The following is a 19,627-nucleotide window of genomic DNA, read 5'->3' as shown; positions in this document are numbered from 1 at the left end:
GCCGCCCAGGTTCACACCATTCTCCTGCCTCAGCCTCCCGAGTAGCTGGGACTACAGGCACCCACCACCATGCCCGGCTAATTTTTTTGTATTTTGAGTAGAGATGGGGTTTCACCGTGTTAGCCAGGATGGTCTCGATCTCCTGACCTCATGATCCATCCACCTTGGCCTCCCAAAGTGCTGGGATACCGCTCTTCTTGCATATGAGAATGATGATGCATTACACACACACACACACACACACACACACACACACACACACACACACCGCTCTTCTTGCATATGAGAATGATGATGCATTACACACACACACACACACACACACACACACACACACACACACACACACACACACACACACACACACACACACACACACACACACACACACACACACACACACACACACACACACACACACACACACACACACACACCCTCCTCATGGAATAGAATCTAAGCTGCATCTGGCCAGTATCTACCAAATAGGGACCAGCAGACTTGGCCAGAGAAAGCCATCTGACTGGAGGAGTAATGGACAGATGACTGTGTGTGCTTGTGTGCATGTGTGTTCGTGTGTGTGTGTGTGTGTGCGTGTGTGTGTTCTATTGGGGTTACAGTGCTGAAAACACTTTAGAGCCTCTTCTCTGTTTCTTGAGCAGCAAAAACACATAAAGCTTAGGCCACATGCTGGACAGTGTTAAAATTTATGGACTTGACTTTTCTAGAGATACTCTTCATAAAGGCTCAGTTTGTTGGAATCAATGGGTTGTGGCAGTTTAAAGTGTGGTTTAAACTAGGAGACAGAACTTGGGTCTTAGAGTCTGAAATCATGGTTTCCTCAACTTAAAGTGCGACACTGTTTGAACAAATGACTTAACCTCTCAGTCTCAGTCTTCTCACCTTTAATCTGAGAGAACAATGCCTGCCATATCTTTGTCATAAGGTTTTTCTGAGGGTAAAATGTGTAAGAAAGTACTTTATAAGCTGTAAAGTACACATATAAATGCATGGTATTACTATTTCTGATATTATTATATAAGGAAGTTCACGCAGAATTAATACCGAGGCATGCTGGCTCTTAATAAAAGTATGAAGTAGGCCAAGTGGTCTGTGGCCCACTGTCACCTACCCCGCTTCCTGCTGTCCTGGGTCCTCCAGCTCCCAACTGGAAGAGCTACATGGAAGGTGACAGAGGAAGCCTTTCTGGACCCTACCCAATGACAGCCCCAGGGTAGGCTGCCTGCCCATCCGGATTACTCTATTCTCACCTGTGAAAGGTTAGCTCCTCAACTGTGGCTGCTGTATCTTTCTCTCCTTCACAAGCAGGGTATGTAACAGGCAACTAGACTAGGACAGAGGAAACAGTGATCTCTGAGCAGCAAGGGATAGTAGGAAAAAAAGAGAAGTTACACGAGAATGTGCTTTGATCTATACAAAGAAAGACAAGAGCAGGAGCAGGGTGGCACCCTGTATTCACATCACTCTGCTGAGATGGGCACGGTGCAGAGAATGCGTAACCATAAGCATTAGACTTTACTGTGACACTCCGAGAAAATGGAACCAAATGGGTTTTGGCTTAGAATTCTTTCTGACAGCTTCACGTCCATTAAAAATACACTAAATGTCAGTGAAAATTTACCACAGCATGTTGTTTTGCCAAGAGGAAAATTTGTTAAATCAGGACGAACATTTTAAAATTCTCCACAAAATCATTTCAGTGACTTATTTTTCATTTATTTCTATGTAGAACACTATACACTTTGGGAGAAATCACTTATATAAACACACACACACATACACACTGTTCTTTTTCTTTTTTCTTTTTAGTTTTGTGTCTTGAGAAATAGTCAGAGTGGTTCTCTATTTTATTCTTTAAAAAAATCACAGAACTATTGCCACAATATCAAGAAGTCATCATGTTAGAGTGGCTACTATTTATTTTGATTTTTTTCACCAAATGATGCTTGATCAGGGTATTATCCTAACTTTAAAGAGAGAACTGGATTGAAGAGAAAAAAATTGGGATTTACCACCATGTACTACACCATGCTTGGCATCCTATTTTATTTTATTCCATCCTTAGAACAATCCTGCAGATGGAGTATTTCTATATGCATTTTACTGACAAGGCTCAGACAAATCAGGTAATTCTGCTAGGACCACGAAGCTGACAAGGGACAGAAATGGGATTCTAATTCAGAAGATGCTTTCCCCACTAGTCAGTGGTGAAAAAGAAGCAAACAAAGAAATTATCTGGATTTTTAAAAAGTCTGTTATTTGCTGGAGGCGAGAAAAGAGGAGTGAGTGGGAGAAAAGATAAATCAAGATTAGCTACAGGTTGATAACTGGAAGCTGGGTGATGGATTTCACTGTACAATTCTGCTGCTTTTGTAGGTTTGAAAATTTCCAAAATCAAAAACAAAAGAGGCAATGTCAATGGACATTGATAACATAGAAAATATTACATATAAATAATCTTTTGTTGTTTATTGAAAGATGATAAAGTTTTACAAAAAGGAGAAAAAACCTAATCTTCAATTCCTAGAGATGTTTGTCAAAAAGTAACTGGGCTGCCTCAGTTACTTTTGTATGTATGTGTGTATTTGTATGTATGGCATGCAGCTTAACCTCTGCTTCTCAGAGTAGAAAACATTTCACCACCTAGAGTGTACCCCTTGGACAAGGGGCTGATTCAGGGATTCTTTTTTTTTTTTTTTTTTTTTGAGACAGAGTCTCACTCTTGTCACCCAGGCTAGAGTGCAGCGGAGCGATCTCGGCTCACTGCAACCTCCACCTCTCGGGTTCAAGCGATTCTCCTGCCTCAGCCTCCTGAGTAGCTGGGATTACAGGAATTCTAATTCTACTTGTACCATTTCTGCCAACTACATTGAAGATTTATATTGCGGGATCTCGGAAATGCTACTCATGTTTTTTTTTTTACCCTGTTTGCAAGGTTTTCTAACATTATCAAGAACCACAAGACTGTGAATCTCACAGATGGAAGAATATTTTACGACAGAAAGAGTATTGCTTTGCTTAACTTAAAAGGTTAACTTTAATTAAGACAGTGATAAAAGCTTTTATAGAAAGAATGACAAATATGTATAATTACCTCCACTCCTGCGGGCCATTGTTAGGGCTTCCAAAGAAGTTGCTGGAGTTATTTCGAGCTGGCAGACCATGACTTTGGCTCTGCTAATGACATTGGCTGCTGCCCTTAGATCCTCCGTATTCAAAAGTAAATTTGCTCCAGCCACTATGACAATGATATTCTGGCCTATAAGAAATTCCACCTATTATATTAAAACTAAACAAAGCCAAGCAAATGATATTCTGCAGTGTTATGAATACAATTGCCCTTGTAAAGTCATTATACAAAATGTGTTCTAAGTATTAATTTTAGCATTTCTAGGTTATTCAGCTTGAATTTTGAGTTCCAAATATATCTTTCATAATATCTCTGTAAGATTCACATTATTCTGATCACCTTAAGCAAAATCTTAAAAAGATTTTCCCAATATTCTTATATATAAAGAATATTAGTTGAGAAATGACATATAACATACTTTAAACATTTCTTTTATAGAAAATAGCTAGTATATGTATGCGGTAAAGGTTCTGAATCCTAAATGACAGATGCCATAGAGATGAATATAAATAGGAATAAACTTGTATGACACTGTAGTATGCAAGCAGTTCATGTGTGTACCTTATGGTATTCTAAAAAGTGATTCTGTCAATCAAAACACATTTTAAATATCTAACAGATAGAAAATTGTATCAGATATAGAGAGAGGGATACCTGGCTTATACTATAATGGATCAAACAGAAACAGAACTAAGGAATCTGATATATTCTTATTACTTGGACCTGCTGTCTATAATCCCACCTGAATGAGGGAGGGGTGGTGGTGCATTTCATCTGTAAGGTGAACCCTTAAGAGCTGTGCTATCCAATATGGTAGTCATGAGCACGAGCCACACATGGCCATTGAACATTTGAAATGTGGCTAGTCCTGGCTGGGCAGAGTGGCTCATACCTATTAATTTCTAGCACTTTGGGAGGCTGAGGTGGGCAGATCACTTGAGGTCAGGAGTTCAAGATCAGCCTGGTCAAATGGTGAAAACCCATCTCTACTAAAATTACAAAAATTAGCTGGGCGTGGTGGTATGTGCCTGCAGGCCCAGCTACTCAGGAGCCTGAGGCATGAGAATCGCTTGAACTTGGGAGGCGGAGGTAGCAGTGACCTGAGATTGTGTCATTGCATTCTAGCCTGGGCAAGAATGAGTGAGACTCTGTCTCAGAAAAAAAAAAAAAAAGAAATGTGGCTAGTCCACTGAGGTGTGCTTCAAGTAAAATACAAGCAGATTTCAAAGATAGTACAAAGGAAATAAGGTAAAATATCCATTCATTCTTACCATTTTAAAAATTAAGATAAATTTTGGGGTCTCACTCTGTTGCCCAGGCTGGAGTGCAGTCGTGCGATCTTGGCTCACTGCAGCCTCCACCTCCCGGGTTCAATCAACTCTCCCACCTAAGCCTCCCAAGTAGCTGGTATTGCAGGGGTGTGCCACCACACCTGGCTAATTTTTTTTTGCATTTTTAGTAGAGATGGGGTTTCACTATGTTGGCCAGGCTAGTCTCGAACTCCTGACCTCATGTGATCCACCCGCCTTGGCCTCCCAAAGTGCTGGGATTACAGGTGTGGACCACTGCACCCAGCCAAGATAAATTTTTGATTACACACTGTAATGATAATATTTTGGACATATTGGGTTAAATATATGGCCTAAGTTAAATTTACCTGTTCCTTTTTACTTTTTAAAATGTGGCTACTAGACAATTTAAAATTCCACATGAGGCTTGCATTTTATTTTTATTGGACAACACGGATCTGGAGGAATGAGTTGTAGCAGGCATTTTCTGTGCTCCAGGCTGCTAGTGCTGATCTTGTACAGACATGACCTAAAATCACCTCTCAACACAGAACAAATTCTATCCTATCATCTTACCACAGATGTGTTTGTTGGCCACGAGGAAGACTTAATAAAATGGGGATGGTTCAGCATAAACCTAACCTCAGTCCTGGAAAAATTCAAAGTTCCCACTTGCTGAAAGACAGCATCTCTCCTTCCTTTTCTTCAGTGACCTCATTTTCTCTGTTGGAGTCAGCTGCTGCTTCCATGTTGCTGTCTCCCAGATCCAAATTTTTGGCCTGGCCTTAGCTGCTAAGCAGCAAGCCCAAGACTATAGCTGTCTGATGGACAATGCCATATGGCTAGCTTATTCATGCCTCAAATTTAACTAGTCAAAACTAAACTCATTACTTTATCTTGCAAACTCACTCCTTTATTTAAAGGAGCTGATTGTCCCATCTCTGTGTATTTGTCCTAATTCTTCTATTACCACCTATACTTTTGAGGGCATTATCGTACACTATAAACCAGGCAAGATCTACCAAATAGGCCCTTGACACACACTATTACATTATATCTTTGCATGGAAAATGCAGATTTTGTTCATAGATAAGAAAGAGAACTTGAGGATAGTCCTAGAACAACAACAACAACAACAACAACAACAAAAAAAGAGGTTTAAGACAAGGAATGAGCTGCTGTTGGTAGGAATAATTACTTAAAATGTAGCTTAAATGAACACAGGCTTTCTATAGTTAGAATGAAAACTTTTATCTACCACCTTTAGGTGAAATATATCTTATTATTGCAACTTGGAATCACTAAAGTCGAGTTAAAAATACCATATTTTCTATAAGAAATGATCCTGCAAAGCTGCATTATAAATAAAAGACACATTGTGACAAATCCTAATTTAACACAAGCACACTGTCCACAACACATGAGGTTCTGTCCTAGGTGCCCCATGAAATGCTTGGTCCTTCTGAATATTGATTCTGATTTTTAAAAATCTTCTGTAGGTGTTTTTATAATTAAAACAGGTGGCAGAAATTATGAAAACTTGACTTGAAGGTTGTTACCATTTTTTTTTTTGAGAGAGAGTCTTGCTTTGTCGCCCAGGCTGGAGTGTAGTCACCTGATCTTGGCTCACTGCAACCTCCGCCTTGTGAGTTCAAGCGATTCTCCTGCCTCAGCCTCCTGAGTAGCTGAGATTACAGGCATGTGCCACCAGGCCTGGCTAATTGTTTTTGCATTTTTAGTAGAGATGGGGTTTTACTATGTTGGTCAGGCTGGTCTTGAACTCCTGACCTCAAATGATCCACCTGCCTTGGCCTCCCAAAATGCTGAGATTATAGGCATGAGCCACTATGCTCAGCCTCTGTTTTAATTCATTCATTCATTCATTCATTCATTCACTCATTCATTTATTTATTTAGAGTCAGGGTCTCATTCTATCATGCAGGCTGAAGTGCAGTGGTGGGACTGTGGCTCACTGCAGCCTTGAACTCCTGGCCTCAAGTGATCCTCCCACTTTAGCCTCTGAAAGCATGGGCATTACAGGTGTGAGCCACTGTGCCAGGCCCAATTACTATTTTAAAAGATAAATGTATCAGCTATGGCAAAGCCTTGTGGCGGACTTAGTTGTATATATAGACTTTTGAGATTTGATTGCTGTTGAAAGACAAAATTGAACACTAACGATAAGTTGGATGTAATTAGTTACTGCCATTTGCTCAGAACATATTCTATAAATATGACTCATCAAACTTTTCTTTGCACCTATTTACATTTACTTACCTAGTGTAACTGAAATGACAGATGAATGCTTGACTGCTTTTAGAGACAAATGTCAATTATAAGTTCACATGAAGGGTAATGGGGACATTACAGCATATACATATTATTTTGAGGCAACTTCATATATATTGAATAGACAATTTTGAAAATTGTCCGAAAATTGATCTGAACGATCCATGTGAGAAGCATAAATAAAGGGAAACACATTTATATTTGAATTGGAAAAACTATGTTTTAGGCCTTGGAGTGGTGGGTATAGCAGGAGGTCCATAGGATTATGGTAAAAATTGATGCGTCTGATCTAACTCTGGAAATACACTGTCTTATGAAATGACACTCCAATATGCAAAACACTTACCTTCATTATTGACAATTATAGAAGCAGTTCCTGTAGCAGCATCTTTAGTCTGATATGTAAATTCTGAAAGAAAAAAGAAAATTACAATCACATGTATACAGACTGGCATGGATAATTTATTTTAACAATTTCAATACAACACTAATCCTTGGAAAAACTTTTTAACCTTTAACCATCTGGAATGATAAAAAAAATAAGTAATTAGTGCTAATTTATACCCACCATCTATGCAACAAGAAAAACAGACAGCTTTACATTTAGTTGCACCTTTTCTCTGCATTAGTAACAACCCACCAAACCACTCCTACTTTCAATTCCCCCCAATTATTCATAATTTTATACATATGCATTTTTCTAGACCAACACACTTATGTTCTTCATTGAAAGGAATGTCAGAGTTGAGATAAAAAGTAAAGGTCAAATCTATAAAATGAACTTGTTTGATTATTTTCATTCTCATAAGCTTGTTATTTCACCAAGAATCAAGGTCTGGCATATAAACAGAAATGTTGACCAGGCAGCCTTTGGTAGCAGCAAAGAGCCCTGAACTGGAATCAGAAGATCTTCATTCTAGTCCTGGCTCTAGCTCCAACCAACTGTGTGCTCTTGGAGAAATCACAGAACATCTCTGACCTTTGGTTTTCTCTTCTGTGAAATAATGGTTTCAGCCTCTATGGCTTCTAATGATTGTTGCCAGCTATAATATTCTTAAAACATCTTTTGTGAATGCAGCACCTTTTTCTCCTTGTCATTTGTCACATATTCATGAGATGAAGGTTTGTAACCTCCTATCATTTTATTCCCATCTGGAGGAATGTACATGGAAGAATCAACCCAAGGACATTTAAGCAAGAATGGACAAAGCTGTGCATAACAATCCTCTGGCCACCAGGGGAAGGTCTAATAATTCTCCTCTAGATTCAATTTTTCTCATAACAAAATCACAGAAAAAAGCTATAAACACTAACTTTAAAAAAGATAGGAATTTTACCTGTAGAAATATCATTCTGTTTTAGGTTTTCTATATAATCATTGCCAAAAGAATCTTTGCCAACCTGTACCAAAGAAATAATGAATATTTATTATTTATTATAATGAATTAGAGTTAGTAAAATGCTACAATGTTTTTAGAATACTTAGTTTTTAGAATACTTAGCATTTTAAAAGGGCATATCTGCACAGTACTTTATAAACATTAACTAATCTTCTTAATATAAGATGCTAGACTTGATTGCAGCCGAAAGAATTGTTATATAACAATGTTTCACTTATATCCTACTTAAAATGTGAAGTATTTAATGAACATCACTCATTAAGTCATTCTCATTTTGAGCTGTTCATGTGATAATTCCCACTGAGACAGAGTTATCTACCATCATCAATCCTCAATATTTATGAAGAATCTCAGCTGTTTGTACTTCACTGTAAATATGGGCATCTTTGTCATGACTTGCCTGATGTTCCAGAATCTTTTTATCTTCTCCCTTGACACTGACACGTTGAGGCAAAGAGAAGGAAATTTTAAAGGCCCTAGCTAACTTGGGTAACTTGGTATAATGGAATTGTGTTTTTGCATCCTAGCATCTATTCTGTTAAAGGTATTTCAGTTTTTCCTTTGGACACCTATTTCTGTCCCATTCTGTAGACAACAAGATTAGGTTGGCCAAGGGACCCAGGCCTGATTAAAAAGCATGTTCCTTGTAGTCCCAGCTACTCGGGAGGCTGAAGCAGGAGAATTGCTTGAACCCGGAGGCAGAGGTTGCAGTGAGCTGAGGTCACACCACTGCACTACAGCCTGGGTGACAGAGCGAGACTCTGTCTCAAAAAAAAAAAAAAAAAAAGTGTGTTCCACCACCCTGGTCACAGTGATGGGTTCATGAACGAGCATGTGACCTAAACTAGCCCAATAAGACTCAATCCTGGGACTTTTATTGAAACTACCAGGGAAGACAAGTTTTCTTCCCAGTAAGATTGCTGGCTATATGAGAATGTAAGCCTGCAGCCACTGGGGCTCACCATGTGGAGACAGCTAGAAAGAAAACAGAGAAACATAACAGAAAGCAGGAGGGTGACAGACATAAACAGACACAGACTCCTAATAGCCTAATGGACCCCTAAGTCATCTGAAGCCAGCTCTACCACTGGGCTTTTCAGTTACATGAGGCAATACATTCTTTTTAAAAATTTTATTTATTTTTATTTTTTTGCTTAAGCTATTTTGAATTGGGTGTCTATTGTCTGTTATTAACAAAGTCCTGACTAGCTTCAGGCTGGGTGCGGTGGCTCATGCCTGTAATCCCAACACTTTGGGAGGTCAAGGCGGATGGATCACCTGAGGTCAGGAGTTTGAGGCCAGCCTGGTCAACATGGTAAAACCCCATCTCTACTAAAAATACAAAAATCAGCCGGGTGTGGTGGCACACGCCTGTAGTCCCAGCTACTTGGGAGGCTGAGGTAGAACTGCTTAAACCCAGGAGGGGGAGGTTGCAGTAAGCTGAGATTGTGCCACTGCACTCCAGCCTGGGCGACAGAGTGAGATTCCATCTCAAAAAAAAAAAAAAAGAAAGAAAAAGAAAAAAAAGAAAAAGCTAGTTAGCCTAGTGCCTAGTGTAACCCTGAACCACTGAACCATAATTTAAGTAGCTGTGTCTGTGCCTGGATCCTGTGACCACATTCTTGCTTTGTGGTCCACTTTGGTAACTGGATCTCTCCCTGTTTCTGTCAGCATGAGTGTGTATCCTCATCATCTGGTTAGCCCTCTAGCTCTTTCAGAACAGGCACTCTTCTCTGCCTGGCCAGCCATTTGCAGGGGCCAGGCCTTTAGGTCTGTGGCTCAAAGCCAGAAAACTATGATTGCAAGGCCTTTGATACCAATGCTGGCATCTTATCGACATCTCCCTACTGTCCGTTTCTGGCCTCTGTGGTGCTGCAATCACTGTGCTAGTCAGGACACTCTTGTTATCTTCTCCCATACCTTTCTAATGCTAACCACTTGTCTGACTGCTACCTTGGCTGGACCTCGGCTTGAACTCTACAGTTGAATCTACAGCAGAGGTTGTAAATTGGTGGGCTGAAAGTTGAATCTGACTGCTAGATATGTTTTGTTTGCCCTACTACTGTTTTCTAAAAAATAGACTTTATTTTAAAAACAGTTTTAGGTTCTCAGCATAAGAGAGTAGAAAGTACAGAGTTCCCATATACTCTGTGTCTCCTCCGGCAACTAGTATCCCCCACTATTAACATCCTGCAACTAAGTGGTACTTTGTTACAACTGATAAACCTACATGACATATCTTTATCACTCAAACTCCATACTTTACATTAGGGTTCACCCTTGGTGTTGAATATTCTATAGGGTTTGACAAATGTAAAATGTCATATACCCACCATTATAGTACTATATACAATAGTTTCACTACCCTAAAAATCCTCTGTGCTCTGTATATTCATCCTTCTCTCCCCACTAGCCTCTAGCAACCAGTAATCTTTTGTCTCCATAGTTTTGCCTTTTCCAGAATATCATACAGTTGTAATTACACAGTATGTAGCCTTTTCAGATTGACTTCTTTTACTTAGTAATATGCAACTAAAGTTCCTCTGTGTCTTTCTGTGCCTTGATAGCTAATTTCTTTTTAGGGCTGAATAATATTCCATTGTCTGGATGTACCAGAGTTTATTTATCCATTTATCTACTAAAGGATGTCTTCCAAGTTTGGGAAATTATGAATAAAGCTGCTATAAATATCTGTGTGCAGGTTTTGGTGTAAATACCCTGCTATTTTTGTTTATCAGTTCTCAATACTTAAATATTAGAAGACTTCACAAAAACAGACAGATGTCCAGGAGGTTCTGAAAATTCAGAGGTTCTGGTAACACTGGGTCCACATTCCTGCAAGGCAAACCACCTGGAACTGAGAGGTGAGTGCCTTAAAGTGCGCATAGACTCTTGGCTTCACCTAGCCTACTGAAATTTCCATTACCTGCTTGGCTCCTGTAGGCCTTTAGGCTTGCTACCTCTGAACTATACTTCTGAACTGAACTTCTATTTTTCTGTCATGCAGGTGAGCATTACTTCAATGGACTATGTCTCAATCCAGGTTTCAGTCACTCCTGGTGTGTTCTATTCTTCCACAGAAAATTGTTCCTTTCTGGATATATCAATAGAAAGAAACCTATCTGTTCCCTTACCATCATTTCTGAGAACTTAGAAGTCCTTTGCCCTCTCTCCTCCACTAAATCAAACCTCACCTGTTTTTCAAGTATCAACTTAAGGTCTACCTTCCCTACTCTGGCCCTTGTCAATCTCTCATCTCCAGACCTCCTATGACATTCCTAATCAAGCCCATAGTTCAATACCATCTTATATTGTTGGTGATTTCGTATTTGTTAGTCTAGTCTTCTTAAAAGCTTACTGGAGATTCTTTAGGATTTGATCACATTAGTTGTCCTTCTGTTCATTTTTCTTGGACCCATCTTGTAGTCATGTTCCATTCTTTTTTTCTACAATTTTTTATTTTTTTATTTTTGCAAAGGAGTTTCGCTCTTGCTGCCCAAGCTGGAGTGCAATGGTGCGATCTCCACTCACTGCAACCTCTGCCTCTTGGGTTCAGGTGATTCTCCTGCCTCAGCCTCCCGAGTAGCTGGGATTACAGGCGTGCACCATCACACCTGGCTAATTTTTGTATTTTTAGTAGAAATGGGGTTTCACCATGTTAGCCAGGGTGGTCTCGAACTCCTGACCTCAGGTGATCTGCCCATCTCCGCCTCCCAAAGTGCTGGGATTACAGGCGTGAGCCACCACACCTGGCTGTCATGTTCCATTCTTGAAGGAACATGACTACAAGCACCCAAACTATTCTAGAACGGTTCCATACAAGGTTTTGTTTCCAACAGCCTCCTTGAAGGCACCCTCACACTCTTTTGACTATAGCAGTGAAATACTTTTGGGCAGAAAGATTCTTGGAAACCCGCATAGTCTGAGATAACCTGACTGTGTTAACTTGTTCCACGTGAAGGAAGCCAGGTCAAGAGCAACTATGGACAAGCACTTACACATAAGCCAAAAGGGAACTCTCAGAACTCAACATGCTCTTTGGAAATCCCAGGCTCAGTTCTGCCCTGAATATTGTAGAGTAGTGCCATCCAATAGAACTTTCTGCAATGATGAAATGTTCTATATCTGTGCTGTCCAATACAGAAAATGTTTTCTATTTGTTCTGCCCAATACAGACACTCAAAATACAGACTGTGTGACTGAGGAATTCAATTTTTTAGCTTTGATTACATTTAAATCTAAATATCCACATGTGGCTAGTGGCTTCTGTATTTGACAATGCAGCAAGGGTCATGGAAAGCAAAAGGGCTGGGTGTATGAGGAACAAGAGCCTTTCTTCAGCTAAGGGTGCTGAGGTGCTTCCTTCACTCTTATCACTGGGAGGGCTCCTTCTGCATTGGAGGAGAGCTTTGGGAGGGCTTCCAGAGTCCAGAACTATGATCTGAAGCTAAGGAGGGCAACTTCAGTCAGAACCATAACTTCTATTTTGCAAAATGATTGAGGAATGGTTGTTTAGGCTGCTTGGAATCCTCAAATGGCAGAAACCATCTAGTAATTCTACTCCTCAACATATATTTGGGGTAAATAAAACATAGGATATCAAAATATCCTACCCAAGGCCACATGAAATTGAATATTCTGCTCAAGAAGTTATCACATATATTAAAACAGGGTACCGATTTCAAAGCATTAGAATACAGAAATATGTTTAACACTAAAACTAAGATGAATATAATTTAATTCTTGCAACTGAAGACATTTTGTCACTTTTCAGTGACCTGAGGGTTACAGTGAACAGCTGGTTGAGGAGACTAAGTTGCATTTGTTGTCATACAAAACCCAGCTGTTGCTTTTTTGAATAAATCCTTCATATTAACTTTTAACTTGTCATTTGTGGCCTTATAACAAAATACATAAGAAGAATATATAAAATCTCAGTTATTAAAGCTTGCTGGTTGTTTAAATCCTAGATAAAGGGGTGTTTACCTTAATAATGGCCTTTAGGCTAGGCATGGTGGCTTATGCCGTAATCCTAGCATTTTGGGAGACTGAGGTAGTAGGACTGCTTGAGGACAGGAGTTCGAGACCAGCCTCAGCAACACAGCAAGACCCCCATCTCTACAAAAAATTAAAAAATTAGCTGGGTGTGGTGCTGCATGCCTGTAGTCTCAGCTACTTTGGAGGCTGAGGTGGGAGGATTGCTTGAGCTCAGGAGTTTGAGGCTGCAGTGAGCTGTAGCACCACAGTACTATAGCCTAGGTAACCTGTCTCTGAAAAAAAAAAAAAAAAGGCCTTCGGGCATGGTGGTGCACACCTGTAATCCCAGCACTTTGGGAGGCCAAGGCAGGTAGATTGCTTGAGCTCAGGAGTTTGAGACCAGCCTGGGCAACATGGCGAAACCTTGTCTCTACAAAAAATACAAAAATTAGCCGGGTATGGTGGAATGTGCCTGTAGTCACAGCTACTTGGGAGGCTGAGGTAGGAGGATCACCTGAGCCCGGGGAGGTTGAGGCTGCAGTGAGCCCAGATTGTACCACTGCACTCTAGCCTGGGCAACAGAGTGAGATCCTGTCTCAGAAAAAAATAAAGACCTTTAATATACAAAGTTAATGCTACAATCACCATTATTAGGCCTGATTATCTGAGAGTGGTGATAGGTTTGAGATAATCCAGTTATTTTCTCTCATTTCTACCCTTTCTTCTTATACAAGGTGTATATTATTCGCTTGGTTATAGGATCATTTGTTTGAACATATGGCTAAGCATTCCAATCAACATAGCCAACTAATTATAGCTAGCTGTCTTTCAACAGAGTTCAGGAAAGGACAGATTTCACCTCATTATATATTACCTGGAAAGACCTGGTGACTAATTTTTGATCTCTGAAAATGAAAATCTCAATGCATGATCAGATGATTCTCCCACAGTAATCTAGCACAGAAGGTACTTTTTGGTTAAGGTGATGGATACTCTAATGCACTGCTTTTCAAGCTATCTGTGGAGAAGCACTGGCCTTGTTTTCCTTTTCTTGCTTTCAATCCATTGTGGACTAACAATTTTATAAAATACAATAACAAGGAGATGAAAACAAAAAAGAGTCATACAAACTACAAGGCCTAATTTATTATTACTATTATATTCAATGGCTATAAAGTTATTCTGTCAAATTGCTATAAATGATCCTAACTGCTTACTCTCAATTCCTGTACTGTTTGGACCAGTGACAATCTGCATGCAGCCTGGCACCAGCCTGAGGACTGGACTTTGAACAGCAACGCCTTAATGTACGAGTTAGGAGGCCAGCAGGTCTTATTTTCCGGTTGGACCCTGCTGGTGGAAGCAGGATCTGGTCAAAACATGGTGCAATGAAGAAGCTGGCTGAAATGAGGAAAGCGACCTCTAGTTGCTCTCACTGCTCATTAGCACAAGACACTCCTACTGGACCCAAGATAGTTTACAAATGCCATGGCAATGGCCCAGAAGTTACCTTATATAGTTCTGGAAATTCCCCACCCTTTTTCCAAAAAGTTCTGAATAACCCGCCTCTTAATTAGTATATAATTTAAAGTACATGTAAATATAGTTGCTAACAGCCCATACACTACCCTCTGGGCACACAGCCTATCGGTTAGCCGTGTAGCACTGGTTCAATCAAAGTTGCTTTTTCTTTTTTTTTTTTATATGTAACAGCTTTATTGAGATGTAATTATAATAAAAACTCTGCATATATTTAATGTATACATTTTGATGGGTTTGAATACATGCATACATCTGTGGAACCATTACCACAATCAGTGTAATAAACATCCATCACCTCCAAGTTTCCTCCTGCCCATTTGGCAAGATAAAATAAGATCCAGAGATCTGCTGTACCACATTGTGCCTATAGTTCATAATACTTTATTGTATGCTTAAAATGCTCTTAAGAAGGTAGATATCAAGTTAAGTGTTCTTACTACCCCCACCCACCACACAAAGTTGCTTTTTCTTATCCTTGGCTGACTCTTAAATTCTTGCCTGGGCAAAGCCAAGAACCCTCTCTGGCTAAGCCCCTTAGGGCAGCCTGCATCAGTATCACCTCTGTCACAAAACTTCATGCGTGATGGTTCTGAAGGGAAAACAGATAGTTACCTGTATTAGAGAGTTTGATAGTCTCATATTTGAAGGAAGCAAGACAGGGTAATTTCTTGAAGGTGTTTCCAGTTTGCTGATTCCTGACCTGGGTCATTTGGGTTCATACCTGCTCATGGTTTCTGTGCTCATATTGGGCCAGTGCATCTTGAGTTTCTTACTTGACCATGGTCCTCTCCTGAACTGCCAACTTTTGATGTTTAGGAATAACTTCCTCTTCTTAACATTTGGCTTCAATGGAATGGAGCAGGAAACACTTAACTCAGGTGAAGTTTTAAGAAAGATGTCCTAATAGGCTCTTTGCCCTGGGAGGAAGACTTTCATTTTATACAATATCTGCCAGGATTTTAAATCTGAAAATACCATCTCCAATTATCACTAGACTGTAGCTTTGGTCCATGACTCAGCTAAATACTAACTCTTAAGTACTTGAAGTGTTTCATTATACACGTATCACTGTATAAATATTGAGGTAACTCATTTAATATTCTTTGTCACAATATCTTAACAAATATTTCTCCCTAGCTCAATGTAAGAAGTTTGTTTGGGTCATCAATCTTACTTAGTAAGAGTTTGAATTTTAGTTTGTTATAGGTAGCAAGAAGTAAATAAATCTTGCTGAGAAAGCCGTAGAAAATTTTTACCTGTTTCTCTTTTGCTCCATCTGTTCATTTTTATCTTGATAAATTTCATGGTTTTGGTTTCTACTTAGAACTTGTCATCTTTAAAAAACTGCTATAAAGCAAGTTTGGCTAATTTGCTTAATAAAAATGTATTTCACAATGGATAAAATATAATTAATGGATAGATAACTTCTTTTATAAAAATATATGATTTTCTTTTTAAGAAGTCCAAGAATATTATGCAATTTGCTTAAGCTTTTAAATAATTCCATGTCTAAAGGTCCCAGGTTATCTAACCAAAGTTACCCTGGATAGGTTTTAGCTGCAGTCATGTTTTTTGATCCTCTGCTATGCAGACACACAGGCTAAAATCCACTGTGGTGCTAAACATTAGATGACTAAATCAGGGGCATGGCAGATGTATAGAACTTTCAAAATTGTACAGATGCTAACATAAACCATCACACACAAATGGTACCTTTGCTTTAATCAACCTCCTAACTGGAACATTTCCCAAAATACAGCCCCCTGCTTCTATTCCTCTGCTATCCACATAGGGTTTTAGGATTCATTTCCCAAGTTCAGTTCCATAACTCAAATATTTCTCTTTGTCATTTCTTTCTTTTCCTCAAATTCAACAGACCTAAAATAAAATCAATTTCATAATCTTAGGGTTGGAAGAGATCCCAGGGGACATCCAATCTTGACTTTAATGGCTACATAAATAGCTTCTATAAAGCTTCCAAGAGAGGGGTTCTCTAATCTCTCCTTTAATGTCTCCAGCTCTAGGAACTCCCCTCTTCCCAGCGAAGCCATTTTGGGTACATAGCTTCCAATGCCAATTCTATGTCCAAGTTTTCCCATACAGGAAATTATATCATCCTCTTTCCAGTTCCCAGGTCCTCTTAATTAAGTCAGCACCATCTGATTACTCTCCAAATGCTCCATAGCTAATCAGGTATGAGATGGGTCAGGCCTAAGTTTTTAATCAGCCCCCTCTCACAGACCCATAATTCCTGGAACATAATTAATTGCTGATTAATTACGCTGATATTTTAAATCTATCAAGAGCTCAATCTTAGCAAAAGAGGGTTTCTTACTTTGAATCTTATGCTTCATGTGATGTTTTTGACCAAATAGCCGTGTGAAAATTATGTTAATCATAGGTTAGAAATAAAATTACAGTTCACTAACAGATGAAGTAATAATTGTATAGTTTATACATCATTTAAAACTCCTGTGGAGAGAAAAGTGCTGACTGCAATGAAAAATGACATTTCGAGAATTTTTGGTAAAATCTACATAGTTCACAGGAGAAAGCTCATTCTTTCAACTTCCTTGTATTTTTCTTGCCCTTTAATAATGTGCAGACCCAGCCTGGCTTTCCCTAAAAATCAAACAAACACAATCATCTACCTTTCCTGTTATACTAATGCTATAATGCTAGCACCTTAAAATTTCATGAAAAATGAAAAATGAAAACTTTTGGCAGCCCATTTATTTTCAAATTATTTCAGTAGCATGGATAAAAATAGGAATACTGTATGTTACAATATCATATCTCTACATCATGAAAACAAAACTATGCCAAAAGATCAGTTATATGTAGTTCATTAAGGCCCAGATTCTTTTCAGATCTAAGATACAGCATTAGAAGAAAATGACTTAGATATGAGTAAATCACCGGTTATTACACGAAGTTTCCAAAAGCTGTGTTGCTGCAGTGAAACCTGCTAAAAACAAGATGACTCATGCTGTTGTTTAGAAGCTGGATGACAGAAACCCATTGGAGTAGGCTAATTTCCCTCACTTCTCACACCCCAGTTACAAACTCATTACATTCAGGGAATGCAGCATTAAGTTATTTGAGAACTGCTACTTCCCAGAGGATTCAATGACGTAGAAATTAATATAAAGGACAAGGGAGACTACTCTCTGTTATTTAGATCTTTAAAAACAATAAACTTCCACAAGAATTGAAAGCAGGTACTCAAGTAGATGTATATGCATGTTAGTAGCAATGCTATTTGTAAGAGCCAAAAAGGTGGAAACAGCCCAAGTGTCCATCAATCCATTCATTAATGAATAAAAAAAATTGTGGTATATCCATACAATGGAATATTATTCAACCATAAAAAGGAAGGAAATACTGATATACGCTACAACGTTGTACCTCAAAAACAGTATGCTAAGTGAAAGAAGCCAGGTACAAAATGTCATATAATATATATTCCATTTACATGAAATGTCCAGAATAGATAAATCCATAGAGACAGAATGAAGACTGGTGGTTCCCAGGGCCTTAAAGGGAAGATGGAATGAGGAGGAACTGCTTAAAGGGTAAGGGATTTTGTTTTGGAATGATGGTAAAGTTCTGGAACAAGACAGAAGTGGTGGTTGAATGCATTAAATGCCACTCTATGTATTATATGCCACTGAATTGTTCACTTTAAAATGGTTGAAAAAAATAAAAACAATAAACTCCAGTCTTAAAACCAGATTCTTACCACTAGAATCCTCTCCACTATACTTTATACTTACCTTACACACCATGGACGTCATTGCTCCAAGCCGAGCAGCTTGGACACACTGGTTGGCACCTTTCCCTCCAAAGCCAATAAAAAACTTATGTCCATGGATGGTTTCTCCAGTTTTTGGCAAACGAGAAGTAAGACTATTGTAATTTAAAAAGAGAAGAAAAAAGGCATATTGGTAACTGTAATCAATTTAAGTTCTTTAGAAGAGAGGGAAGGCTATATGGTAGAGCTCTAAATAGTCTTAACAATTAGAACTATAAGCAGAAGCAAGGAAGATTATCTCTTCCTTTAGGATGACATTTAGTAGTCTGCATCATTATCCAGAATGAGTCTCCTTGACAGAATTCCTCTCTCTCTCCTAGAGACCACTACTGTGGCTAGTGTTGTACTGCATCAGGGTTATTCATGAATACCTTTCCTTCATATTCTCTTTCCAAATGCCAGCACAGAACTTTATTCACAGTGGGATTTAATAAATGGGATGAAATTAATGTATATTTCTATATGGGTTTATCTGGTCACTTTAACAAGAAGCAGGAAGTGTTAAACCAAGAAGCAGAAAGTGTTAAACCAGACCAGGATTCTGATAATCAAGTACAGGACCTAAGGAGAAGATGGAAGTTACAATTCCAGGTACTAAAGAATCTTTTTTGTTTACTAAGGGGTAGAGTAAGAGTGGGGTGTTCAGAGAGCAGGATCAGGTTTTAGTCTTAGTCCATCCTGCATACCACATCATTTCACGCGCTCACTCAAAAAGAGCATCTATTTTAAAAAAGGAACCCTAAAGAGCTAAGTTATTTTTAAATTTTTATTATGGAAGATTACAAACCTATAAAAGTAGAGAAAACAGCATACTGGCTTCCCTTACCCTCATTCACCTATCATCCAGATTTAATAATTTAATAATTATCGTCTCATAGCCAATCTTGTTTGAGTTAATACCTTCATCAGCTTCTCCAAGAGGTAAGAATTTTTACTATAATGCTATTATGGCCTAATGATGATAGCAATAAGTGAGGCAAAAAGAATAAAAGGTTTGATCCAGGGTAAGATTTTTATATTTCATATTATTAAAGATGGAAGGTGTGAGGAAATAAAATATTTGAAGGATGGAAGGAAATGATTGACTTTAAAATGAAAGAGGCATTCTGGGGAGTTCTAGGGCAAGTGAAGAAGATGGGCTCAGGCGGCACAAACACTGGCTAGC

The 19,627-nt window shown here is 38.9% G+C and overlaps 1 protein-coding gene across 8 annotated transcripts in view; it reads right to left on the bottom strand.

The window, feature by feature from the left end:
- The window catches only part of RBKS (ribokinase), a 114,821-nt gene that overhangs the window by 58,920 nt on the left and 36,274 nt on the right, over positions 1-19,627 (bottom strand). For 7 of the 8 annotated variants that reach the window (XR_008522195.1, XR_010136200.1, XR_008522197.2 and 4 more), the window contains exons 2-5: positions 18,425-18,557; positions 8,067-8,130; positions 7,076-7,138; positions 3,116-3,280 (exon numbers count right to left, since the gene is read on the bottom strand). Coding sequence is in view for 4 of the 8 variants with exons in the window: in XM_024242138.2 (XP_024097906.1) it covers positions 3,116-3,280; positions 7,076-7,138; positions 8,067-8,130; positions 18,425-18,557 (425 nt within the window). In the remaining 4 variants the exon portion in view is untranslated. The remainder of the gene's footprint in view (positions 1-3,115; positions 3,281-7,075; positions 7,139-8,066; positions 8,131-18,424; positions 18,558-19,627) is intronic. The other variant, XM_054547692.1, reaches the window with a different exon arrangement.

The sequence above is a fragment of the Pongo abelii genome, chromosome 12 (genome assembly GCF_028885655.2).
Source record: "Pongo abelii isolate AG06213 chromosome 12, NHGRI_mPonAbe1-v2.0_pri, whole genome shotgun sequence".
In the NCBI taxonomy this organism is placed as follows: Eukaryota; Metazoa; Chordata; class Mammalia; order Primates; family Hominidae; genus Pongo; species Pongo abelii.
Note: the sequence above shows the minus strand (reverse complement) of the source record. Positions and strands in the feature narration are given on the sequence as shown.